Source organism: Procambarus clarkii, chromosome 14 (assembly GCF_040958095.1).
Source record: "Procambarus clarkii isolate CNS0578487 chromosome 14, FALCON_Pclarkii_2.0, whole genome shotgun sequence".
In the NCBI taxonomy this organism is placed as follows: Eukaryota; Metazoa; Arthropoda; class Malacostraca; order Decapoda; family Cambaridae; genus Procambarus; species Procambarus clarkii.
This window is the reverse complement of record NC_091163.1, coordinates 37055837-37083783: the sequence shown is the minus strand read 5'-3', so window position 1 is coordinate 37083783 and position 27947 is coordinate 37055837. Positions and strand designations below refer to the sequence as shown.

Sequence of the window (27947 nt, the reverse complement as noted above, 5' to 3'; positions counted from 1 at the left end):
TCATCGCCTGCATATATATATATATATATATATATATATATATATATATATATATATTATAAAAAGTGAATCATTTTTAATGAAACATAATAAAAATTGTATTATCTTTGCAGCGTCTTTCTGAAGAAAATGAGCAGTTACGCATGGAGACTGCACGTGCTCAATCTCAACTAGATGTAGCTATGTCAACACAAGATTCTCAAAGAGGTGTGGTTGAGAGCGTCAACATGCAATTAGGTGAACGTATTAAAGACCTTCTGGCTCTTCACCACGAATTGAATCACCTACTTACTACCTGAGGCGGGTCGGGTCGGGGGCTGCCACCCCACCCGCAGCAACGCTCCAGTGCTGGCCAGAGAAAGACGATTCGCCTTCAGGCTGTCTGGCATGTCTAGTGAGCGCGGGGAACTATGGCCGCTTCTGACCTGGAATCACGCTACACTTTTTACTTCCCCTTCTATAATCCCAATGTATTATTTTTTGCATTTTTTGTAAATAATACTCTGTCATTCCTCACACCGCTAGCCCAGCTTCTTTTATCTTGTCTTTTTTGTCAAGTCTTGAAAGAAGACAAGTTACTGTGAGGCTCTAGGAACTGTTTGATTAATATTTTCCTTTTGTATTCAAATTTCATCAGGATTACCAATTCATTTATTGTTTTTAATAATGCAGCTTATTTTCTTTATCTTAATCTTCTTGGCAGCTAATTCATATGTTGCACTTACTATAGGGTTTGTAGCTCTGTGATTTATAAAAACTGTAACTGATACAAATTTTATTTAAGCTCTTTTTCTAAAAGTTTACCTCATTTCCTCATTTATGTGCTCTGCAAAATTAATGTATGTAGCAAAATGACCAACATAGGCACACGAAAAGCTTAATCTTCCTTATTCCTTTTGTCATTAGTGGAATCCAGTTGGCCACGGTTGTTATTGTATTTGGAAATTATACACTGGCACTTTATTTACGATTTTAATGTTCACCATCGTTGGCATTCTACCGCTGCTCTGGTAGTTTGATGACGGCATATATGCATACTACTGTATTTTCATTCATGGTCATTATAAGATGTTTGAGTGGGTGTGCATAATATTTTCTATCTTATCTACCAGAAAGCACTGGAGTGCATATGCATACTCTTAATTTTATTATAAGGTCATACTTTAGCCTGTTCACTATTAGGCTTTCGTGGTATTTCCTCATTGTCCCCAGCTTGTTTTATTGATATTATCCGTCATAAGACTTGGCTCATCAAAAGGTAGCATTTTGTCATATTCTTGATGATGTACATATGGAGCAATAGTAATCTTGTTTAGTTGTATTTTATTAATTTATACATTATTTAATTACTTACTTTATATGGAAATAGTATATTTATGCATTATCAAAACTATGACAAAATTACTTTACATTTGGATCATTAATTTTGAAGTAGTATTTTTTATAGATTATTTCAAATTTAATTAAGAGCTGTAGTTAGGGTATATTGTTACATAATATTGGTTAATACCTGCAGGAATTACTAGAAGGGGTGAGGAGGGGGGCAAGGTAAGGTTATTATCAGGAGCAAACACCAAGTCAGTACGATTATATGGAAGGAGACGGGGTGATGGCAACTACCCATATATGAGGTACATAGAAGCTCAACGGAGTTGATATTCAATACATGATAACTTAAAGCTAATTTTCTTGATTATTAAATAGTTCTTGCATTCTGAATGTTTCACTCAATTTTTCTTTATTGGCATTTTCTAGTATTTTGAAAGTGAAATAGTTGTGTAATTTAAAGGATTGAACCTTTTGTCCTTGAATATAGGCACAATGCCATATTTGTCACTTTACATTATCAGTGGTTAGGAGAGCTCTTCAGCACATTCCTTCAGGAATAGGAGATATTTTATCTTCTATTGCTTCATTATTTTTTTATATCTTAGTGATATCTTATTTACTTCTCAAGTTACTTCAATGTTTACAATTTCTTTCCCTTACATGTTTAAGTATACCTCATTAGACTAGTGTAATTACCTAAATGTAGTTACAGGATGAGAGTGATGCTCGTGGTGTCCCGGCTTTCCAATAATCTTTGTCAGATGATGCTTTGATGATTTTGGCATCCACCATCTTCTCACCTCAATTGTGTGTATATAGTTATGTGTAGGGTGAGGGTGTGTATATACATGTGTATGTGTGTGTGAATACACATTCTAACCTACTTGTGTATATGGGGAGCGAGATCATGCTCTAGAGTCCTGCCTCCTCAATATTGTGAATATTTTATATAATAATACTACATGGAAATATTGTTCAACACTTTTACAAGATATTTGTGTGCCAAACAGTATCAGTTGACAATGATTTCTTAATTTCTCAGGCCAAGAGTAAAGCAAATCTGAGATTATGAGAATTTATCTTAAAAAGTAAACTTTGAGATTGGAAGCTGTAGAGACTGGATGGTGGTCATGCTATATGGTGCAAGATACTAGACATTCTAGTTGGACGTAGGTATAAATGTGCTAATTGAATATTCCACTCAAGTTTGCTACTTGTATACCTGTGGTACTTAAACGTAATTTCACTGCAGAAAATAAGTCACAATAACGTGGCTAAAAAATGGTCCAGCCCACAGGTATGAAGTTAAATGAAAATGACAAAATTTTGGTCCACGCTGCACCCTTATCAAGTTGTGACCTGGATAGTGACCTGGACTTGCTAAGGGTCCAGATCAGACCAAAACATTGTCACTGTCATATCATTTCATACGTGTAGGTTAGGTTATTTGTAATTTGACTGCAATGATGGCAGTTTTGGGAAGTAGTTATGCATTATATTTAGGGAAAGGGGGGGGAGGGGGAGGAGTTGGTAAGTAACTCAATAGTTCATTTGTTAAATTACTTTAAGTTTGGTGCTTACTTGCCTTAAGATTCATATAATGTGCGTTCCTGATTTAATGATCTTTTGCAGCAGCGTTGCCATTTATCAGACTGATATCGGTCACTGTAAAGTACCGAATAGTTAGATTATTTTGACAAATTTGTTAATTTCTTAATGATTAATATTGCTTTAGATTTGATAAACAATTGACATTAGTATCTTGTAATGTAGTGTATTACTTGGTAGTTACCAGACATAACATGGCATCTTTAGTATCAGTACACTACATATATCAACTATTTACGGGTAGGTGCCAATTTTTTTTTTTGTTTAAGTTCTGAAACCAAATAGCTTTAAATTTGGTATAATTTTTCCATTAGAATTTAATCAAATTTTGTGTTATGTTTTGGGTTATGCAGCATGGTGGCGATGTGGCACTGGATGGCACATACAGTGTCATAATCTTCACTAATGCATGGGGGCCATTTTTATATAGTATCTTAATAATACCTGATGCCAGTGTCAGGAATTTTTAAGTAGAGACAATACTTTTGTACAGTAATGATTTTGTAATGGAGATAGAAAATTGTAAATGGACATAGCACTTCTGTAAAGGACATAGGACAATCATAGGTAAGATAGGACCTTTACAGCAGATATTGAACTCAATATACATTTTTGTCATGTAGCTGCAGATACAAAAATTTGAGGTGGGAATAATACTTTTGTAATGGAGGTGAGGTCTTTGTAGCCGAGAACTTTCATAGTGGCAGTAGGAGTGTTTTGAAGTGTCGATAGGAATGCTGTTGCAGAGATATTTTTGTAACAGACTTCACTTTTGTAGCTATGATAGGGCTTTTGTAATGATGTTGATAGGACTTTTGTAATGAAAATAAGACTTTTGTAATAATTGACCTTTTTAATGACAATAAGACAAAAAGACATGCACCTGCATATAAATGAAACTGGTATACATGTGCGCATTTACACTAATTCACCCAGCTTCAAGAGTAAGTGCGTTAGTGCACCCTAATATCACTGTATATATATACTGTATGCCAGGCACAATAACCAAGAGGCAGTGCTCAAGAACTAGGTCTCGCTTTCCATAGATACTGTACATGTAGGCATATACACACACACACACACACACACACACACACACACACACACACACACACACACACACACACACAAAATGTATTCCAAGAGGCAGTCATGTGTGTGTGAAACCACTCAAAATGTTCAAAAAATTACATCAAAATAAAATTTTACAAGGAAGATGAGGTGCCACAAGCGTACAACTAGTCATGAAACTACAAATATGTAATTATATATAAACACTTAACTGAAATACACAGAAATAAAATACCTCTTGTGACATGTTTACTGGGGTTATGAGTTTGATAGTAGACACACAACTTTTATAGTAAAGATAGCTAATATTATAGTTTGTGGAAACAATATATTTGTCATTGTAAAGTATAATTTTTTTTTTATTAGGGCATTTAGAAGTTTACTGGTAAGTTTCTTCTCAAGCGTATGGATTATTTTTTGTTTTTTACTTTAATGTTTGGTAAGAAGTTGGTATAAGAGAGTACTTGTACTGTAGCTAGAGTACTTGTACTGTAGCTAGAGTACTTGTACTGTAGCTAGAGTACTTGTACTGTAGCTAGAGTACTTGTACTGTAGCTAGAGTACTTGTACTGAAGCTAGAGTACTTGTACTGTAGCTAGAGTACTTGTACTGTAGCTAGAGTACTTGTACTGTAGCTAGAGTACTTGTACTGTAGCTAGAGTACTTGTACTGTAGCTAGAGTACTTGTACTGTAGCTAGAGTACTTGTACTGTAGCTAGAGTACTTGTACTGTAGCTAGGCGATAAGTGAAATGGAATATATTTGTCAAAATTCACACAGTATTATTAGTGCCGTAGTTATAGAGTACGTGGTGTAGAATAGTGAGCCCCTTCCTTGGTGAACTGTGAATATGGTGAATATAATTGCATGCTATCCTTTATGAGGGGATTGTATTTCATTATACTAAATACAGGTATTTTTAAAGAACAGTAAGATACTGTTTTAAATAAATGGATTTTGTTGGTAATTACAGTACTAAAAATAAATATTATCATAAAGACCTAGACACAAAGAGTTGGTAATGATGGTGAACATTAAAATGTAAATATATAGAGGTATAGTAATTAAATATCAATAGGAATATTATTAATTAAATAATGGTAATATCTTATCACAACCTTAATAACAGGATAAAAAATGCACACTTATGTATTTTATATAAAGATTTGAACTACACCAAGTCTGCTGCACTCTCCTGAGTGCATTATAAAGGTCTGAGTATAGGGTTTGGACAAGACTTACATCTCAAAGACTGATTAGTCGTGATATAACAACTAATTAGTCGTTGTGATGTAGCAACTAATCAGTCATTGTGATGTAACAACTAATCAGTCATTGTGATGTAGCAACTAATCAGTCATTGTGATGTAACAACTAATCAGTCATTGTGATGTAGCAACTAATCAGTCATTGTGATGTAACAACTAATCAGTCATTGTGATGTAGCAACTAATCAGTCATTGTGATGTAACAACTAATCAGTCATTGTGATGTAGCAACTAATCAGTCATTGTGATGTAACAACTAATCAGTCGTTGCAATGTAAGTCTTGTGCAAACCATACACTCAGATCAGACCTTGATAATACACTCAGGAGAGTGCAAAAGACTTGGTGTAGTTCAAATTTTTACATAAAATACATAAATAATGTACCGTACATAATTGTGGGTCTTTTATCCAATAAGAATATTAATAACCCAATTCACACATCAAAAGAAAGTAATGATGTTTGAGTCCATTGTGAACCCTTAGTAAGATACCACTTGGTAAGGGGTCCAAGTTAGACCAAAATGTCATCACTCATTTCTTTCATATGTGTGAGTTGGATTATTAATTTTCCATCGCATTATTGGGACTTATTCTCTGCAATAAAAATATTGGTCATCTTGCCGGATATGACTTGTTACTAGTAGAATCTGGTGATGGCTTTTCCAGTCTTCTCTCTCTCTATATATCTCAGATGAATCATAATCTATAGCTTCCTTGCGCACGAGGCAACATATCTTCTTTATCGCACTCTCTTGTAAACACAGATGAGAAGTATTCTGAATAATAACCCAAGTATTCCATAATGTGGTTATTATCAAGTATTGTATTGAACCATCATTGAAGGATAGGCATCTGCTCCAATGCCATTTTGTAATGTAGCATTAAATGGCCTTACATATTTCTTGAGAAATTACTGGAATTTTTACAGCAGTGCACATCATTACAGAATTTGTAAAGTCTGAACATAGTTTTACATTGGTCATCCCACGACAGCGTTATATATCTTTATATATTTACCGAGAAAGTACTAACATTCTCACTGCAACAGTGTGCATCATTACAGAATATCTACACTTGTCTAAATATGTATGTTTAGGTTGGGGGATCCCACTGTTCATTTGTGATATTTAGACCACACTTTATTAAGAGTAAGGCTTATCTTTTTACAATCACCAGCAGTATTAATTAAACCATTTATCAAGAGTATTGAGTTAAAATACATTTTGTATTAGAAATGGACAGTTTGATAAAACACTAAAGCCATACAGTGGATTCCCACATCCCTAAACTCTTGAGGCACACGCAGTACTGACTAAACCATTAGTCCAATCAGTAGTGAGTGTGCCTGTGGAGTGAACTCTTGAGGCACACACAGTACTGACTGAACCATTAGTCCAATCAGTAGTGAGTGTGCCTGTGGAGTGAACTCTTGAGGCACACACAGTACTGACTGAACCATTAGTCCAGTCAGTAGTGAGTGTGCCTGTGGAGTGAACTCTTGAGGCACACACAGTACTGACTGAACCATTAGTCCAATCAGTAGTGAGTGTGCCTGTGGAGTGAACTCTTGAGGCACACGCAGCACTGACTGAACCATTAGTCCAATCAGTAGTGGGTGTGCCTGTGGAGCTATCGGATGCAGGATCAATCCCATCAGGTGGCTTTAGTATTTTCTCTCGGAAATATCACATTCTCGTTATTTCGTTGGCTATATACAGAGCTGCACAAGTGGTGAGATGGTCTTCATTGAAGATCCTGATTGTTCTATCAACCCAATTCTTTAATACAGTAATAAAGGACATAAATCAAAGTCTGTATAGGATATATCATTTTTAATTTACTTTGTTATATGATGTTGCCTTGCAACATCTGTGCAAAGTAAGTACATCAATTTTTTTTTGTTAAATATTGAAGACTTATAGGTGCTTACATCATGGAGTGGATATAATTTAGAGTTATTACACGGAGATATTTCATTCCAATGTTTGTGTATTCTGTAAGTGGACTGTAATAATGGTACACATTGGGAGTGACGGCAGTGTTGCTATTTACTCTTTTTGTTGAGAAGGAAATAAATAAACGTCATTATCATTTGATTAATGAAAGTATATTAAGACAATACAAAAGGAGTCAATTGATGGGTTCCCATTCCATGGCTAAAATATGTGAAACAAACGTTACGGAAATTCCACCTTTTTATTGTGAGAAATTAGTACAGTAATGCAGTATTAAACACTACTCTCAGTTCTCGTGTGTTGTATGATCAGTGGTGAATGTTGCCATCACCACTGATGAGTGTCCATCACCACTGATGAGTGTGTCCATCACCATGAATGTTGCCATCACCACTGATGAGTGTCCATCACCACTGATGAGTGTGTCCATCACCATGAATGTTGCCATCACCACTGATGAGTGTGTCTATCACCACTGATGAGTGTGTCCATCACCATGAATGTTGCCATCACCACTGATGAGTGTCAATCACCACTGATGAGTGTGTCCATCACTACTGATGAGTGTGTCCATCACCACTGATGAGTGTCCATCACCACTGATGAGTGTGTCCATCACCACTGATGAGTGTCCATCACCACTGATGAGTGTGTCCATCACCACTGATGAGTGTGTCCATCACCACTGATGAGTGTGTCCATCACCATGAATGTTGCCATCACCACTGATGAGTGTCCATCACTGATGAGTGTGTCCATCACCACTGATGAGTGTGTCCATCACCACTGATGAGTGTGTCCATCACCACTGATGAGTGTGTCCATCACCACTGATGAGTGTGTCCATCACCACTGATGAGTGTGTCCATCACCATGAATGTTGCCATCACCACTGATGAGTGTCCATCACCACTGATGAGTGTGTCCATCACCATGAATGTTGCCATCACCATGAGTGTGTCCATCACCATGAATGTTGCCATCACCACTGATGAGTGTGTCCATCACCATGAATGTTGCCATCACCACTGATGAGTGTGTCCATCACCATGAATGTTGCCATCACCACTGATGAGTGTGTCCATCACCACTGATGAGTGTGTCCATCACCACTGATGAGTGTGTCCATCACCACTGAGGAGTGTGTCCATCACCACTGATGAGTGTGTCCACCACTGAGGAGTGTGTCCATCACCACTGATGAGTGTGTCCATCACCACTGATGAGTGTGTCCATCACTACTGATGAGTGTGTCCATCACCACTGATGAGTGTGTCCATCACCACTGATGAGTGTGTCCACCACTGATGAGTGTGTCCATCACCACTGATGAGTGTGTCCACCACTGATGAGTGTGTCCACCACTGATGAGTGCGTCCATCACCACTGATGAGTGTGGCCATCACTAATGAGTGTGTCCATCACCACTGATGAGTGTGGCCATCACTAATGAGTGTGTCCATCACCACTGATGAGTGTCCACCACTGATGAGTGTGGCCATCACTAATGAGTGTGTCCATCACCACTGATGAGTGTGTCCATCACCACTGATGAGTGTTGTCATCACCACTGATGAGTGTTATCACCACTGATGAGTGTGGCCATCACTAATGAGTGTGGCCATCACTAATGAGTGTGTCCACCACTGATGAGTGTATCCATCACTGATGAGTGTGGCCATCACTAATGAGTGTGTCCATCACCACTGATGAGTGTCCACCACTGATGAGTGTGGCCATCACTAATGAGTGTGTCCATCACCACTGATGAGTGTGTCCATCACCACTGATGAGTGTTATCACCACTGATGAGTGTGGCCATCACTAATGAGTGTGGCCATCACTAATGAGTGTGTCCATCACCACTGATGAGTGTGTCCATCACTGATGAGTGTGGCCATCACTAATGAGTGTGTCCATCACCACTGATGAGTGTGGCCATCACTAATGAGTGTGTCCATCACCACTGATGAGTGTGGCCATCACTAATGAGTGTGTCCATCACCACTGATGAGTGTGTCCATCACCACTGATGAGTGTTGTCATCACCACTGATGAGTGTTATCACCACTGATGAGTGTGGCCATCACTAATGAGTGTGGCCATCACTAATGAGTGTCCACCACTGATGAGTGTGTCCATCACCACTGAGGAGTGTGTCCATCACCACTGATGAGTGTGTCCATCACCACTGATGAGTGTGTCCATCACTACTGATGAGTGTGTCCATCACCACTGATGAGTGTGTCCATCACCACTGATGAGTGTGTCCATCACTACTGATGAGTGTGTCCATCACCACTGATGAGTGTGTCCATCACCATGAATGTTGCCATCACCACTGATGAGTGTCCATCACCACTGATGAGTGTGTCCATCACCACTGATGAGTGTGTCCATCACCACTGATGAGTGTGTCCACCACTGATGAGTGTGTCCATCACCACTGATGAGTGTCCACCACTGATGAGTGTGGCCATCACTAATGAGTGTGTCCATCACCACTGATGAGTGTGTCCATCACTGATGAGTGTGGCCATCACTAATGAGTGTGTCCATCATCACTGATGAGTGTGGCCGTCACTAATGAGTGTGTCCATCACCACTGATGAGTGTGGCCATCACTAATGAGTGTGTCCATCACCACTGATGAGTGTGGCCATCACTAATGAGTGTGTCCATCACCACTGATGAGTGTATCCATCACCACTGATGAGTGTTGTCATCACCACTGATGAGTGTTATCACCACTGATGAGTGTGGCCATCACTAATGAGTGTGGCCATCACTAATGAGTGTGTCCACCACTGATGAGTGTATCCATCACCACTGATGAGCATGTCCATCACCACTGATGAGTGTGTCCATCACCACTGATGAGTGTTGTCATCACCACTGATGAGTGTTATCACCACTGATGAGTGTCGTCATCACCACTGATGAGTGTTATCATCACCACTGATGAGTGTTGTCATCACCACTGATGAGTGTGTCCATCACCACTGATGAGTGTGTCCATCACCACTGATGAGTGTATCCATCACCACTGATGTGTGTGTCCATCACCACTGATGAGTGTGTCCATCACCATGAATGTTGCCATCACCATTGATGAGTGTCCATCACCTTGAATGCTGCTATCACTACTGGTAAGTATGTATTCACCTACTTGTACTCACTTAGTTGTGCTTGTGGGGATTGAGCTTTGGCTCTTTGGTCAATTGGTGTACAGGTTCCTGAGCCTACTGGGCTCTATTATATCTACATTATAAACTGTGTATGGAGTCAGCCTCCACCACATCACTGCCTAATGCATTCCACCTGTTAATTACTCTTGACATTGAAAGTTCTTTCTAGCGTCCCTGTGGCTCATTTGGGTACTCAGTCTCCACCTGTACCCCATTGTGTCTCGTACCACCTGTGTTAAGCTGTTTATCCTTGACTACCCTGTCGATTCCTCTGAGAATTTTGTAGGTAGTGATCATGTCTCCCCTTACTTCTCTGTCTTCCAGTGTTGTGAGGTGCATTTCACGCAGCCTTTCCTCGTAACTCATGCCTCTTAGTTCTGGGACTAACGTAGTGGCATACCTCTGAACTTTTTCGAGCTTCGTGTTTTGCTTGACAAGGTACGGGCTCCATGTTGGGGCCGCATACTCCAGGATTGGTCTTACATGTGCTGTGTACAAGGTTTTGAATGATTCCTTACACAGGTTCCTGAAAGCAGTTCTGATGTTAGCCAGCCTCGCATACACCGCAGATATTATTCTATTTATGTGGGCTTCAGGAGACAGCTTTGGTGTGATATCAACTCCTAGATCTTTCTCTCTGTCCGTTTCGTGAAGGACTTCATTTCCCATTCTGTATCCTGTGTCTAGCCTCCTGTTTCCACCACCTAGTGTGTCCATCACCATGAATTATGAATGTTTCCATTAGCACTGATCAGCATGTTCATCACCTTGAATGATGAACTTTGCCATTACCACAGTTGAATGTCTTCTTCAAATGAATGATGAATCTTGCCATAAATTCTGATGAATGTTACCATGAGCACTGATGAGAATATTCATCTATGAATGATGAATGTTACAATGAACACTGATGAGTGTAGTCATTACCATGAATGATGAATGTTACCATGAGCACTGATGAGTGTGTCCATCACCATGACTGATGATTGCTTCTTAACACTTTCGTGTTAAGCTTAACACTTTCGTGACACCGTATGGCGTCAAAAATTTATTAGACGAATGTGCGGGAATGACGCAGTATGGCATCAAAAATGTAAAAATTTGCTAAAATTCATGTTTTCATCAAATTTTTGGGGAACAGGTTTTAAAATTGGCACCAACATCTTCCCATTTTCTGTGATGGCCCATGTGCACTGAGGCAGCGTGACCCAGGAGGCATTTGTGAGCTGGATATGGGCATGTAACAGGTGGGCCAATGGGTGTGCGCTCATGGGTAACACATGGCCTGCTTTTGGCTTGGCTGCAGGTGGAGCGCGCCACAGTTTTGGACATTATATAAATATACTCATGGAGGGAATTCTATTGTGAACACAGTGATACCAAAATGAAAGACCTAGGACGAGAATTGAGGTGACCAAAGCAAAAAGGCCATACAAATTGTATTGCTTTGTGTGCTCACAGGTAATGCGTGACCAATTTCTCGGTTTGTTACGGGTGGTACTCTTTTGGACTTTATATACATATATTCCTGTAGGGAATTCAATTGCGAACACATTGATACCAAAATGAAAAACCTAGGACAAGGATTAAGGTGACAAAATTGAAAAGAGTATACACTTTTCAATATTACAACGCACTCCCTTGGAATGCCCGGCCCACCTTGGGGTAGGCGCGTGCTCGCTCGCCCATAGCGGGAAAGTGTTAACATCTGCCTTGTACATAAATATGAGCAGCAGCCTTCATCACACAGTTGACAGAATCTGGTGATCAGTATTACAATAAGTCCAGTGAGCAAGTAAGAAAGACTTGTGTTGTGCTGCAAAAAGCCTTCTCTATTTGTTCACCTCACCTGCGTGCGTGTGTTTCTGACACAGGTCTTCAAGTGCACCAGCAGCTACACCCACGGCTGCCCAGGCCACAGTCTCGGTAACAATACATTAATACACTAAGTATTAATCAAGCCTACATATAACACTCACATATGTATATAATGTATACATCTTATGTGTTTAATGTATACATTTTATGTGTACAGTATAATGTATATATTTTATTATGTGTATAATATATACATTTTATCGTGTATATAATGAATACATTTTGTCATGTATATAATGCACACATTTTCTGAGGTATATAATATATACATTTTGTCAGTTATCTAATGTATACATTTTGACATTATATATATATATATATATATATATATATATATATATATATATATATACATATATATATATATACATACATATACATACATATACATTTTATAATGTATACAATTGAAGTTGCAACAGTTTGATGATGACGTGTAGGGGAGAGGATGCTTGCATCTGTACGCACACTGGAGTGACTAATGCAGGATGTGTTTACTCGTGTTATCAGTGTCCTGTATGCCTCTTTCTCGGGTTTCTATAATGCGTCAGTTTCTTGTGCGTTTAAAAGTAGACATCTTTTATGTCTTGCCTCACGTTGGCTGCTCACTCTGCTATTCTTGTTTGAATATCACAAATTTCCTACTCTGTGCTATGTTAGATTGCTTACAACCTAATATGCCTCTTATTGATAGCATTATGTATTCAAATAACATAAGTTATGGTTAGGTTTCTAATACTTGAACTATATAATGTCTTCCTCTAAAACCATATATTGTTCTGAAATATTTATATGATTTCACTGTTGCAAGAAATATCTATTTCATTTTTATTTAATTAGTGAAAGATATTTATTTGTATTTGTCATCCAGATTCCTATGAGCTCCCTGTCCCACTACCCAGTCTTGCTCCACCCCACACCACCCATCACCACACCACCCATCACCACTCCACCCTACACTACCCAGCCCCACACCACCCATCTCTGCTCCACAGCACCAACCATCACCATACTGCCCATCTCTCCCTAATCCCCCACTACCCATTTTCACTCCACACCACCCAGCTCTCCTTGACCCCACACCACCCAGCTCTGCCCTGCCCCACACCACCCAGCCCTGCCCTGCCCCACACCACCCAGCTCTGCCCTGCCCCACACCACCCAGCTCTGCCCTGCCCCACACCACCCAGCTCTGCCCTGCCCCACACCACCCAGCTCTGCCCTGCCCCACACCACCCAGCTCTGCCCCGCCCCACACCACCCAGCTCTGTCCCGCCCCACACCACCCAGCTCTGCCCTGCCCCACACCACCCAGCTCTGCCCCGCCCCACACCACCCAGCTCTGCCCCGCCCCACACCACCCAGCTCTGCCCTGCCCCACACCACCCAGCTCTGCCCTGCCCCACACCACCCAGCTCTGCCCTGCCCCACACCACCCAGCTCTGCCCCGCCCCACACCACCCAGCTCTGCCCCGCCCCACACCACCCAGCTCTGCCCCGCCCCACACCACCCAGCTCTGCCCTGCCCCACACCACCCAGCTCTGCCCTGCCCCACACCACCCAGCTCTGCCCCGCCCCACACCACCCAGCTCTGCCCTGCCTCACACCACCCAGCTCTGCCCTGCCCCACACCACCCAGCTCTGCCCTGCCTCACACCACCCAGCTCTGCCCTGCCCCACACCACCCAGCTCTGCCCTGCCCCACACCACCCAGCTCTGCCCCGCCCCACACCACCCAGCTCTGCCCTGCCTCACACCACCCAGCTCTGCCCTGCCCCACACCACCCAGCTCTGCCCTGCCTCACACCACCCAGCTCTGCCCTGCCCCACACCACCCAGCTCTGCCCCGCCTCACACCACCCAGCTCTGCCCCGCCCCACACCACCCAGCTCTGCCCCGCCCCACACCACCCAGCTCTGCCCTGCCCCACACCACCCAGCTCTGCCCTGCCCCACACCACCCAGCTCTGCCCCGCCCCACACCACCCAGCTCTGCCCCCACCTCTCGACTATCGTGTCTCTTGTTAGCGTGTCTCGGAAGAAGCTGCTCAAGGCCCAATGGAAACCTCTTAAGTTTGTAAGGTTAATCATTTTTATTTATATTTTATATATTTGTTTTAAGCAATCATTTTCTATTTTTTATTTAATTGTCTACATTAATATTGTGTTTGTACTTAAGAATAAAGGACCTAAGTAGGTTTATGTGGTAGTGAATATTTTATGTTATTGTTACTCAAATTACTAACATGTTTATTTTTATGAGTACAAATGTCATTGTGTTTCTGTCTGGTACTGTATATATATTATTTTATCTTTTAAATTTGTGATGTTAAGTAGGTTTCTTGGTATCCAAATACTGGTCCAAGTCTGTCATATTAAATGTAAGCTTCATGTGGAATTCCATTATCCATGTCATATCAAACCAACTTAAGCAAGTTATCTCTTTTATTGTAGATAAATTTAATCATTTTCCACTCTGAAAAGCACAAGTACAGGTAATTGCAATACTCTTTGGAAATATTATACATGTATTCTATCTTTAATTCTGGTGTATTTCCCTCGGTAGCTCAAGAGCTTCAGTGCTGGTTGTACCGAGGTTTAGGAGACTATACCCAGCCTCGAAGACCCACCCAGGTCTACCAGGACCAAGGAGCAGAATCTGGCTCTTATCACAACTGAGGGCAGCATCATGATCAGAGATCAATCAAAATTTGGTTAAAAACAAACAGAAGAGAATTAATGCAATAAAACAAGCAACTGCTTGTAGCAAATTAGTGATTCCTGAGGTAAACATGGCAAATGATTGTTGTTGAATAGTAACTTCCTTATCTGTGATGCTCCTAATCACTACCAGGTAGCAGCCCAGGTCAACAGGGGTCTCGACTAATCTACTACCTCACTCATTCCATTGGTCACTGTTCTGAATGCACCTCTCTGACTGGGCCCATCATGTACTACTCACTTTTAGCTAAACTGTACTTCCTATCTTTGTAAGCTAAACTGTGCTTCTATCTCTGGAAGCTACACTGTACTTCCTATCTCTGGAAGCTACACTGTACTTCCTATCTGGAAGCTACACTGTGCTTCCTATCTCTGGAAGATACACTGTGCTTCCTTTCTCTGGCAGCTACACTGTGCTTCCTATCTGGAAGCTACACTGTGCTTCGTATCTGGAAGCTACACTGTGCTTCCTATATGGAAGCTACACTGTGCTTCCTATCTGGAAGCTACACTGTGCTTCCTATCTGGAAGCTACACTGTGCTTCCTATCTCTAGAAGCTACACTGTGCTTCCTATCTCTGGAAGATACACTGTGCTCCCTTTCTCTGGAAGCTACACTGTGCTTCCTATCTCTAGAAGATACATTGTGCTTCCTATCTCTGGAAGCTACACTGTGCTTCCTATCTCTAGAAGATACATTGTGCTTCCTATCTCTGGAAGCTACACTGTGCTTCCTATCTCTAGAAGATACATTGTGCTTCCTATCTCTGGAAGCTACACTGTGCTTCCTATCTCTAGAAGATACATTGTGCTTCCTATCTCTGGAAGCTACACTGTGCTTCCTATCTCTAGAAGATACATTGTGCTTCCTATCTCTGGAAGCTACACTGTGCTTCCTATCTCTAGAAGATACATTGTGCTTCCTATCTCTGGAAGCTACACTGTGCTTCCTATCTCAGGAATGCTATTTTCACATTAGGCCATGCTTATTATTCCCTTTATACTTCACATGTGGGTTGTAAGCTATCGAGTCATTTGGCTTGTCTGCTAGTCATGGAAATGGTTCTTCCTCAATTGGCCGGCTGTGGCTTTTTGGTCTGCCACCCCTCATAAGAGTTTATGAGGCTCAATCTGTGTCACCCTGAGCTGTATCCTAAACTATTAATGGGTGCATTAGACTTTGGCTGTGGCTTGTTTTCCAGCTCTCACCACATCAGTCAAGGGTGATGGGCTTCTTGCCTGTGACAGGCGAACATTACACTGTGGGAGCTTGAGGCATTCTAGATGGTATTTTTGCTTAACCATCTTTTGTAAGGCTATGCTCGCCATCTCCATTTGAATTGTGCCTCTGTGTTCTGTTGTCTCAACGGGAGTTTTTCTGTGGGGAGCCCCATTGGCTCCCTGAAGCTATTAAACTGACATGTGCCATATTAGTTTGGTGCCATCAGTCTTGAGAGTTCTAGTGCCTACCAGAGACCAGAGCCAGAACCTGGTCCCCTCAGAGAGGTGCAGGGAGCAATGGCCATTATAAGCATTCAACATTTAGATTATGTCATGTCTGCCATCGACCGGGCAGAGCACCCAGAAAGATAGGTGAACCAATACAAACCCCAAACTGGTAAAAATTGTAACCTACATCTGAACAGAGCCAAAGAACTCCTCCAAATATCCAACAAACAAGCATATCATCCTCCAACTAGTGCACTCACTCGTTAGTGCCCCTCCTTCCCGAAAAGGGGGAGCCTGCTCAGACGAGCTGTCACCCCACCACCTTAGTTCGTTGACTGATGTGCCTGGTGTCAACAAGTCTCCTGTGGCCTTTTATTGACTGGCTTTTGTGTTTGTGGCTTTACCAGCTTTGGGTGGTATGGTGGCTGGGTGTTCTCTGGTACACTGGGCTGCATGCACCTAGGGCTACCTTTCCTAGGTGCCAGGTAAGTACTGTACTTTCCTTGCGTGTCACGGTTCTCTTCCCTGGGGCGTTCAGGTCTCGCTCCCATTTGAGGGCTTCACTGCTTGGTGTTGTTTTGTGCTTGGCCCAAGAAGGACCCGAAGAGTTCGTCAAGGGTCTTGGGCTTCCCATCTTGCACCCAGGTAGGGAGGAAGTTTTTGCTGGGTGGGGCGCACTACGGCCGGCGCAGCCTGCATACAGCGGCAGCTGACGATTCTCCCTGGGGACTGGTTGGTTTGTGTGTATCTTCGGGGGCTTTTTTGTTATTTGTTTTGGGCATATTCGCTGAATTTTGGCAGAAGAGGTCTGCCTAGCTTCCCATTAGGCCAACCTAGGTTGTGTTGGGGGTCCTCCTCTGTTGCCCCGAGGTTTCACAGTGACTTTCGGTTGTCAGTTTGCCTGCAAGAGACAGGGTTTTCTGCTTAGTTAGCCCCAGTGCCTGGACTTCCCATAGGGCTAACATACCCTATGGGCCCTGGAAATTCCCATTGAGTTCAGGGATATCTTGGATGTGTCTTTGAGCCCTGTCTTGCTTTGTGCGATGCTGAAGGTTGTTTGCTGCCACTGCCTCGCTGTGATGATCACCCGTCTTGCCTCCGTCATGTTGCCTGTTGGGTCGGTGATACCTCCGACCCTGAGTCTTGTGGGATTCACTTGTATGGTTCACCCGTTTGAGGGTTTCGGGTTCGGTGCTCGGGTAGCTTCGGGGATTGCCCCTTTTGATTCCGGGATGGAGGTTGAGCACGATTCCCCTCCAAGTCTTCACAGTCTGCCCAGCAAGTTTCTTTCTATGAAGCATTTTCCTGGGACTCTGCCTTTTCTTCAAGGGTGGTGGGCAGGGATAAGGGTTCTGACCTGGGGCCTGTGTCGGGGATTCCCGGGGCTAGGGGGGGGGGGAGTCCGCTAGTTGCCCAAGCTTGGGCCTTTGTGCCTTCTGGGCTGGGGTTGTTGCAGTGTGAGTGGGAGGGGTTTGTCTCTTCCTTCCCTTCTGCTTTGGTATACCATGTTTTCCGGCATAAATTACACTCCCTCACGTCAGGTACAGTGGTACCTCCACTTACAAATTTTATCCATTTCCAGAGACGGTTTGTAAGTCGGAAAAAAAAAATTCCTCGGCAGTCTCTTGTTGCCGCTACTTGTGAAGGGCTAAGACTTCTACGGTGGTCAGTTCTTCTGTGTGTTCCTTCACCAACTCACAACACACAACTCTCACAACACTGTGAATGCCACTTCTTTTTCTAAATTTCCAAAAAATCCTCTGCTCGCCTTAAACTGTTCCGCATCTGCATCACTTGTTCCAGGGGTTTTCTTTATAAGATCGTCATGCAGTAGCCTTGCATTGTCACAAATGATGACCTCTGAAAACCTATCACCCACTATCTTCTTGTTGTGTATCCAAATTAATAATAACTTTTCAACATCCTCAAGTGTTTGTGTTCTATGTTTCATGAATATTGAGACGCCTTTTGCCACTTTAGCACTTATGATGTCCTTTTTTCTTAGCAAGTACGGTGGATATCGTTGACATTGATTTGTTGTACTGCCTAGCTAGATCAACAACCCGCACACCATCTTCATGTTTATGAATGATCTCTTGTTTTCCTCTATGGTCATCCTCACATGTGATTTCTTAGGTTGAACCTTACCACTGACTGTCTTGGGACCCATGGCATGATATATAATAATTACTTTTATATTCAAAAAACAAAAAAGCACAAAAACAATGAAATTCTACAAGTGAGATAGTCACTAAGCAGGTGGCTCTGGGAAACTGAGGCGGGGTCACCCGTGCCACCAGGAACCACGCGCTTGGTCGACCCATACGTGTATCAACATAGTCGCTAGTCTTTGTGACCAGCACTCACCAGGCCGGCCAAGGTCGTTGGGGTCCGTCCTTCCGTTGGGCTCACAGTACGGTACGAGAGTTTGCACCTGTGTGGCTGGCGTTGTGGTGGATTCGGCTTCCTCGAGGCTCTGATCTGGCTCCATTAGGATTGCACCCGTGGTTCGTTGTCTCAACAGTATGGGGTCTCTGCGGTCCGTGGCATTTTGAGGCTGGTCACTTTGAGTTGCTCTTCTGCCGAGTTCTCTGGGTTTAGCTCTCCGTGTCGTTCATTTTCAAGGAGTGTCCAACGTCCTGGCAGACAGGCTGGCCTTTGGGATGTCGGATGTATGGGCGCCCGAAGGTGGACTTTTTCGCGTTGGTGTCGTCTCGGCGCCTCCTAATATATATGGCACTGTTTCCCGACTGCAAAGCCTTCATGGTAGACGCTTTCCAGCAGTGCTGGTCGAGATGGAGGGTTTCTGTACCAGTTGTTGCTTTGGGTTCTGGCTCAGCTTGAATCCTATCATGGAAGGGTGCTTCTCCTGGCCCCATGTGGCCAACCCAGCCTTGATTTCTGGCGCTGCTTGCTCGGTGTCCGAACCCGGGAGTCTTTTCGTGGCTCCAACTGTCAGCAGGTCGAGCTAGTGGGGTACCTTGCTAGTTCGACTTTCTCTTCCGCTCTTCGCATCTGGTTTTTCTGGCACGGGTGTATTGCCACTTGTATGGTGATTGGATGGTTTTTCTTATGGTGTCCTACCTGCCGTCTTCGTCTCAGTGACAGTATGAAATCTCCTGGCGGTCTTTCCACCAGTTTTTTCTCTTAGGAGGGTGTTGTCGGTGTTTATACAAGTTGTCTTGTCATTTCTTTCTTGGCTCTTTTTGGGACCGGCATCTCATGCCTAGTACTGTCGCTTCTTCTTGTGCGAAATGGGCAGAGCCGCTTCAGCTTGCATTTGGGGTGGATGTCACTTCTGCACCGTTCCGCAAGCTCTCCCACACATTTTCCACCTCCGGCCTGCTCATACACCGCTTGTGCCGTCTTGGTCTTTGGACCGGGTTCTCTCTTGTCTTTCCTCTTCTAGGTTTGTTGTGGCCCTTATGGTTCGGGATTTTTTTTTTTTTAAGTTTTGTTTTTGTTGGCTTTGACCTCTAGGGAGTCAGGTTGGAGAGCTTCATGCTCTTCTCCGATGCTGGGGGTTCAGCTCTTTTGGCCCTGGGGGTCGTTTTATTCGTTTGCAACCTTCTCCTATCTTTTATGGTGAAGAATGAGATGTCTGTCCTCTGAAGGGGTCTGTGAGGTGTTGATGCCTGATTGGTTCGCTGGGGGTGCATCATGTTTTGTGTCCGGTGGTGGCTTTACATCGCTACCTGCGGGCCACTTCCTCTGTAACAGTGGACGCACTCTGGGTTGATCCAATTTCCCTGGTTCCCTGTTCCAAGGCTCACAGCTCTCAGGTTGTCTGCAGGGCTATCAAATCTAGCCAGTCTGCAGTCTACCCTCGTGCCTATGTCTATGAGGCAATATGCTGCTCTTGCTGTTGTTTTAGGGATATGTCTTAGGTTGACATTCAGGCCCAGGGTTTTGGATCTCGAACAGGGTCCTGGCCGCCAGATATCCTGTGAATGTTCCTTGCCCTCTCCGGCCTTGTGTGGCCTTGGGAGGTCTGTCATGGTCTGGAGTCTCATCTTCGTCTTGAGACCTGCGGTGCTTCTACCTCCCAGGTATGTCCCTAGTTTTTCTTATCTGTGGGTAGTAGGCTTCAGGAAGCCGACAGGGCTCGCACCAGAAAACCAGCGTTGAATGTAATGAAAAGCAATTTCGTGGTGAGGCCCAGACACTCCCCTGACACCCTCCCTCACTCCAGTCAGCAGTTTTTCATCATTCTACAAACTGAGATGGTGGGATGCTGCCCCCCCCCTCTTCCCCATTTTCAGGGGGGGGGGGGTGCTAACAAGTGGGCGCACTAGTTGGAGGATGATTTGCTTGTTTGTTTTGGGGGTTAGTTCTTTGGTTCTGTTCGGACGTAGGTTGCAATCTTTACCAGTTGGAGGTTTGTATTGGTTTGCCTATCTTTCTGGGTGCCCTCTGCCTGGTCGATGGCAGACATGACATTCTAAATGTAGAATGCTCATAATGGCCATTGCTCCCTGCACCTCTCTGAGGGGACCAAGGTCTGGCTCTGGTCTTCGGTAGGCACTAGAGCTCCCGAGACTGATGGCACCAAACTATTATGGCACATGTCAGTTTAATAGCTTCAGGGAGCCTCTGGGGCACGCCCAGAAAATGGCATTTCATTACATTCAATGCTGGTTTTTTTCATTACATTTCCCTGATGAAGTTGGTTCTTCAGGACATCCTTACTTCTGGCTTCTCAGGTTTAGTCCTTATTGCAGTTCATGTTCAAGGCATGTTGAAGTTTCTTGTGAATGGTATCTTTCTGTCCTTGCATGTCATGGTTTCCAGATTGTGAGGGGGGTTTATGTTGGGGACATTTTTGCATAGAGTGGAGTTGGTTGTTTTACACTTTCCCTTTTTTATGCTGGGCAGGCTGGATACTTTCACTTCCCATGTCTCCACCTCTCCCAGAGGATTGGTGCTGGCCAGGCTGGAGACCTTCCCTTCCCAGGGTTCTGCCTCTCTCAGAGGATTGGTGGCATGACTTCCTGCATGGTTAGTCATGTGCATAGCTGATGTTATTCTATCTTGGTCCCCTCCTATATTGCCATCTTCTTCCACAGGTAAGCTCCGTCCACTTTCACTGTTTTACTTGTGTTTCTTTTCCGCGAAAAACCAAGCTCGGGAAGCTTCCAAGGAATTCCTCTCAGAAAATTATGTGTTGAATGTGATGAAAGACCCTTTCTGGTGGGCCCCTTGAAGCCCTCCAGCCCCATCTGTTGCCTTCCTACTCTAGGGGTGTCGGGAGGGTGTTTGGTTTAGCAGCTCGTGAGATAGTAGTGTAGCAGAAACCATTGGTGACCTGGGGCCGACCTGGCACCATTAGTAGATGGACACCATCTGCTGAGGGTTAGGCACAGCCCAGTTAGGCTATTTTCCCTGCACCAATCATCATTTGCCTTCACCTCACAGTTACAAATTTCTTTCAAGTAGTTGTTTGTTTTTGTTGCAACATTCCTTTCTGGCTGGGCTTTCTCAATTTTTTTTTATGGGGGGTTGATCTCTGATCCCCAAGCTCCCTCTCAACTTTTTTTTTATCTGATCCCCAAGCTCCCTTTCAACTTTTTTTTTTTTTTTTTTTGGTTGATCTGTGATGGCCAAGCTCCATCACAAGTGGTAGAGAGCCAGACTCTGAGCCTGGCTCCATGGGTATGGAAGTATCTGAGCATCCGGTGCAAGTTCCTAAGACTTAGCAGCACCAGAACTGAAGCTACTGAGGGACAGCCAGAAAAGTGTTTCATTAGATTTAATACTTGATTTTTGTTAACTGTATTTTTCAGTTTAGGTCAAATAGTTTTACTTTATTCAAAATATGAGCATGTCTGTGATTGTGTAAATGTATGTGACCATTATCAAAATTTGTGTGTACACATTGGAATGTGTACAATTCAGTGAGTTTTCCTAATCTACCTGATATTGATATTATTGTTTCAGCCTTCACCATCACCTATGTTTAAGATACACATTATTTAGTCAAGACTTTCTATTTACCTTTGTATTTTTGTAGTTTGTGTGTGTGTGTTATTGTGATGATATTTTGTCCCGTGGACATTACACACGTGTCCTAATTAAACCCTTAGTGTATAAATAGCCAGAGATAACTGTGCCTGGGGGTGTAATCCAGCGATAATTTTTCTAGCTATATATGGTCTCATTAAGTATGAATTCACCAATTATGCTGATGAGTTACCATTGTATTGCTGCAGAGGTGGTGTTGGGATCTTGAGCTGTAAATATGTATAGTCTACCTCGAATTGGGGCATAATTCTTACCCATTTCATGGGACATACAGCTCTGTGACTGGTGATCGAAAGTTGTCAATAAATATTTTTGGTGAGACTCGTGAATGAGATGGGTCAGAGTATATTATAGGTATGACTCATGAATGAGACAGTTCAGAGTATATTATAGGTATGATGTGAATGAGACGGGTCAGAGTATATTATAGGTATGATGTGAATGAGACGGGTCAGAGTATATTATAAGTGTGACTTGTAACTGAGGCTGGTGCGAGTATGAGACTGGTCCAAGTACATTATAGGCTTGAAGAGTGAGCAATGCAGATAAGCAGATGGTTGATCTGTGATGGCCAAGCTCCATCACAAGATGCTATAGGAATAATTGATGATTAAGAGAGATGAGCAGACAATGATATACACACAACAAACACTTCAGACAGACAACTAGATACCAAGCAGTATATGATCGGTAATCCAAAAAGCAGAAATTTGTGTTAATCAATATTGGTTTTGTGCCCAATTTGATCTACAGTATATTGAAGAAAAATAATTTGATTTTACAGTAAAACAAAACACTCCACAGGCAATTTATTAGTATAGTACACAGTTGAGAAAACTAAATGAAGGCTCATTCTTAAAACACACTTTATGGTCTAGTCAGAGACTGGGCTGCAAGGACATTGAACCTCAGAACCACCTCAAGGTATGGTAGTCTAGAATGGAGGAATAAAGAGACAAAGTGAGTGTGTGTGGTATTTGATTTACAGCAAGGTGTGTTGTTCTTCGCGTATGAGAACACATTGTTATGTCTGTTGATTGGTAAAAATGCCAAAATGTAACAAATGTACTCATTGTCTCTTACCCAGCGTCCATCACAATTGTACGTATCAACTGCCAAAAGTAGCATTAAGTATGAATGGACATAGCCTTGCTAATTAAAAAATTATCATATATATATATATATTTATTTAAGGCTGCTGTATAGACTATTAATTACTAACTGTAGTCTTTAATGTTAATGAGGTAAAAGTTTGTACATCTGTAGAGATCACATCTCAGGCACAGTGGCAAGTGGGTGTTCTGGGAGTTGTGTATATAAACTGTTTTGTTAAAGTGGATCAGTAGAAGATAGTATCAACCCACTGAATGTATGGTTGAGTTGCACTTTCAATGGTGCTTTGAAGTCAGCTTCATAGTTAGTATTTTCACCATAAACCAGGTTAAATTCCATTGTTATGGAATGTGGAACTTGCCTTACGTCAGTGTATGTTTTCATTATTTTTGACTGACCCACGCTGCTGTATGTTCCCTCATCCTCGTCATTGTAATGTTGTGTGTCACTGTTAATAATGTGTGAACATGTGTTTGCCCCCACATCTGTTGAGAAATTTGTATATATATAATACTCAACTTTTTTATCGTGTCCTTACATAATCTTACATCAGTCAATTTAACCGCTGCCAATATTAAACTAGCTTTTGCTCAGGCTTAGAAAGTTTTCACCTTAAGTATTGTCAAAGTCATTCTGCATATGTTATAGAATTTGTAGAATAAGCTTTCAAATTTGAATTTGGCTGCTGTTCGGTCCAGTCTCTCATTTTGCCATTCCGTAAAAATGCAACTGTTTTGCATAGCCAGAAATATACGAACCCTAGCGACCCATTTAACCTATCGAAGCCGATGTATAGATAATGTTAATATCACAGTGCTGTAATTTTTACTAATGCGTTGCATTATTAATGGAATGGTCGATCCTGTTAAAAATGTGACATCTTAGGGAAGAGGACAGGCTGTGCTGTTAGCATTCCATAGTAAGCTCCTTGGCTTGTGCATGCTTTATAATAGTTGCAAAATCTTTATTGTGCAGCAAGCTTACCAAAGTGTGTTGCTTTCGGGATAATTCTTATAGTCTTCGGAAACGGTGAATTACGACAGTAAAAGTCATCCACAAAGTCCTTTGTTTTATGGCATTGCACAAACTGGCTAATATGTGTGTCTCAGTCTATTCTTTTCAAGATAATAATGTTCTTGCATTTTGATCTGCTTCAGTATGTTTTATAAAGTCTACAGGAGAATATCTCCATGCTGCAGCTGTGAATGTGTTACATAGGATGGTATAAGCACTGCAGCTGTGAATGTGTTACATAGGATGGTATAAGCACTGCAGCTGTGAATGTGTTACATAGGATGGTATAAGCACTGCAGCTGTGAATGTGTTACATAGGATGGTATAAGCACTGCAGCTGTGAATGTGTTACATAGGATGGTATAAGCACTGCAGCTATGAATGTGTTACATAGGACGGTATAAGCACTGCAGCTGTGAATGTGTTACATAGGATGGTATAAACACTACAGCTGTGAATGTGTTACATTGGATGGTGTAAACACTACAGCTATGAATGTGTTACATTGGATGGTGTAAGCAATGCAACTATGAATGTGTTACATTGAATGGTGTATGCAATGCAATTATGAATGTGCTACATTGAACAGTATAAGCACTTGTGCAGGATATTTGGGGGGTGAAGCATCAAATGGTATTGTGCATGTGTTCATTGACTTTGTAGGTGTTAGTGAGTGTACAGTCATACTGATGCATTAGTGCACAGCATTGTTTCTTCCTCTCAGTGGTAGTTCACATTGGCTTTATCCCACAGCTCCATTAACAACACAGATATCTGAAGCTCGAATTGGCTGAACATCTTTGAAGTGCAAAGCCACAGTAAACACAGTTTTCAGTCAATAAAATTAGCATGTGCTGAAGCTATGGCGCTGGGAAGCTGCAAAGGTGACTATACTCATTGTTGTCATTATCACATGTGTTACAGTATGAGCGACTGTGTTGCACCACTCCAGGTGTGAGATAACTTACAGTTTCAATAGGAAATTTATTGTTATTCACCCTTGACAAATTTGTTTTTCTTAATAAATGAAGCTTATTACAGCAAAACGACACTTAGATGGCAACAAAAGACAGTCATAAATAATGCATTTATTGTATGAGACATAAAGTCTCCACTACTAGTTTTTTAAGGTGTTATTCATAATCTTCATGATAATCTTTTTATAAAAATTATATATGTATGTATGTATATGTATGTATGTATGTGTATGTATGTATGTGTATATATATATATATATATATATATATATATATATATATATATATATATATATATATATATATATATATATATATATATATATATATATAAATATATTTATACTTAATAGTACTCAGCTATGTCACCAACCTTCCATTATCAAATTAAAATGTGAAATTAGAAGACTGAGGAAGCCCTTTGATTGGTGAGCGTTAACACGTCTGCGGAAGTGTAGCGCATACGTCTTACGAATTTCCTATTACATGGTCACATTTTTATTTGAGTGTCGCAAATTACATGTCAATTTATGGAGGTGGGCATGAACCTGGTGTTTCAGTGTATACTCACCACCTGGGGCTCCTGAGTGGCTGGCTGCAAGTTGTCTGGCTTGCTCAATCTTACTGGTACTCGACTTGTTTTCCATTCTATCTAGTATCTCTTGAATATTCTGTAACATAGTGTTATATAGCCATGCTGCTTTGTGGTTTTTTTTGGTTAATAACGTGTTGTCTATTCTCTGTTGCAGTATGCCACAAAATAGAGCATGAATTTGGTCTCTGTAATCTTTATTGTGCTGCATTTATTCTGGAAATACAAATATTTTGTGGCATTTTGCAGGAGATGTAGGCTCCTTGATGCATCAAGGCTCGATGCGACATTATTGTGCTGTTTCACACGAGGTGTAGGCACCTTGATGTATCAAGGCTCAGTACAGCACTATTGTGGTGTTTCACACGAGGTGTAGGCTCCTTGATGTATCAAGGCTCAGTACAGCACTATTGTGGAGTTTCACACGAGGTGTAGGCACCTTGATGTATCAAGGCTCAGTACAGCACTATTGTGGTGTTTCACACGAGGTGTAGGCTCCTTGATGTATCAAGGCTCAGTACAGCACTATTGTGGTGTTTCACACGAGGTGTAGGCTCCTTGATGTATCAAGGCTCAGTACAGCACTATTGTGGTGTTTCACACGAGGTGTAGGCTCCTTGATGTATCAAGGCTCAGTACAGCACTATTGTGGAGTTTCACACGAGGTGTAGGCACCTTGATGTATCAAGGCTCAGTACAGCACTATTGTGGTGTTTCACACGAGGTGTAGGCTCCTTGATGTATCAAGGCTCAGTACAGCACTATTGTGGTGTTTCACACGAGGTGTAGGCTCCTTGATGTATCAAGGCTCAGTACAGCACTATTGTGGTGTTTCACATGAGGTGTAGGCTCCTTGATGTATCAAGGCTCAGTACAGCACTATTGTGCTGTTTCACACGAAGTGTAGGCTCCTTGATGTATCAAGGCTCACTACAGCACTATTGTGGTGTTTCACACGAGGTGTAGGCTCCTTGATGTATCAAGGCTCACTACAGCACTATTGTGGTGTTTCACACGAGGTGTAGGCTCCTTGATGTATCAAGGCTCAGTACAGCACTATTGTGGTGTTTCACACGAGGTGTAGGCACCTTGATGTATCAAGGCTCACTACAGCACTATTGTGGTGTTTCACATGAGGTGTAGGCACCTTGATGTATCAAGGCTCAGTACAGCACTATTGTGGTGTTTCACACGAGGTGTAGGCACCTTGATGTATCAAGGCTCAGTACAGCACTATTGTGGTGTTTCACATGAGGTGTAGGCACCTTGATGTATCAAGGTTCATTGCAGCATTGTTAGTCTTGCAACCTTTAAAATTTTCTGATTGTATTGCATTTACTGTAATATAGTATTATTACTTTTGTGATAGAGATAGGAATGACAAGTGTTTAATTTTAAACTTTTAAAATGCTAGTGTAGAATAGGTATATTCTATTAGATTAGATAAAAGTGTATTTAGGGATGTGAATGCAGTACCAAATGTTTGCTTAGAAAATTATGTTACAGAACTGTCTAAGGATAGAAGGTTTATTGATTGTAAGCATTATAAGTGTTACCATTTTCAATAAGGCATATTTATTTGATTCATATATAAAAAACATTTATCAATTAGGCTGCTTACAAAATAATTTATTCCATCTCCAGCTTATATTTGAAGACGAATGCCTTCAGCTTGCACCCACTAACTCAGTCAAATGTGTTTGCTGTACAAAGCTGTAAAAAGTGTTAGCCCTGGAAAAGGAAATAAGATCTTATCTAAATA

The 27947-nt window shown here is 42.0% G+C and overlaps 1 protein-coding gene across 6 annotated transcripts in view; it reads left to right on the top strand.

Annotated features, from left to right (window-relative positions):
- Positions 1-27947, top strand: part of LOC123770518 (homer protein homolog 2) — a 292519-nt gene extending 264572 nt beyond the window's left edge. For all 6 annotated transcript variants that reach the window (XM_069324488.1, XM_069324489.1, XM_069324487.1 and 3 more), the window contains one exon: positions 114-27947. In XM_069324488.1, the coding sequence (XP_069180589.1) occupies positions 114-299 (186 nt within the window). In that variant the 3' untranslated portion in view covers positions 300-27947. The remainder of the gene's footprint in view (positions 1-113) is intronic.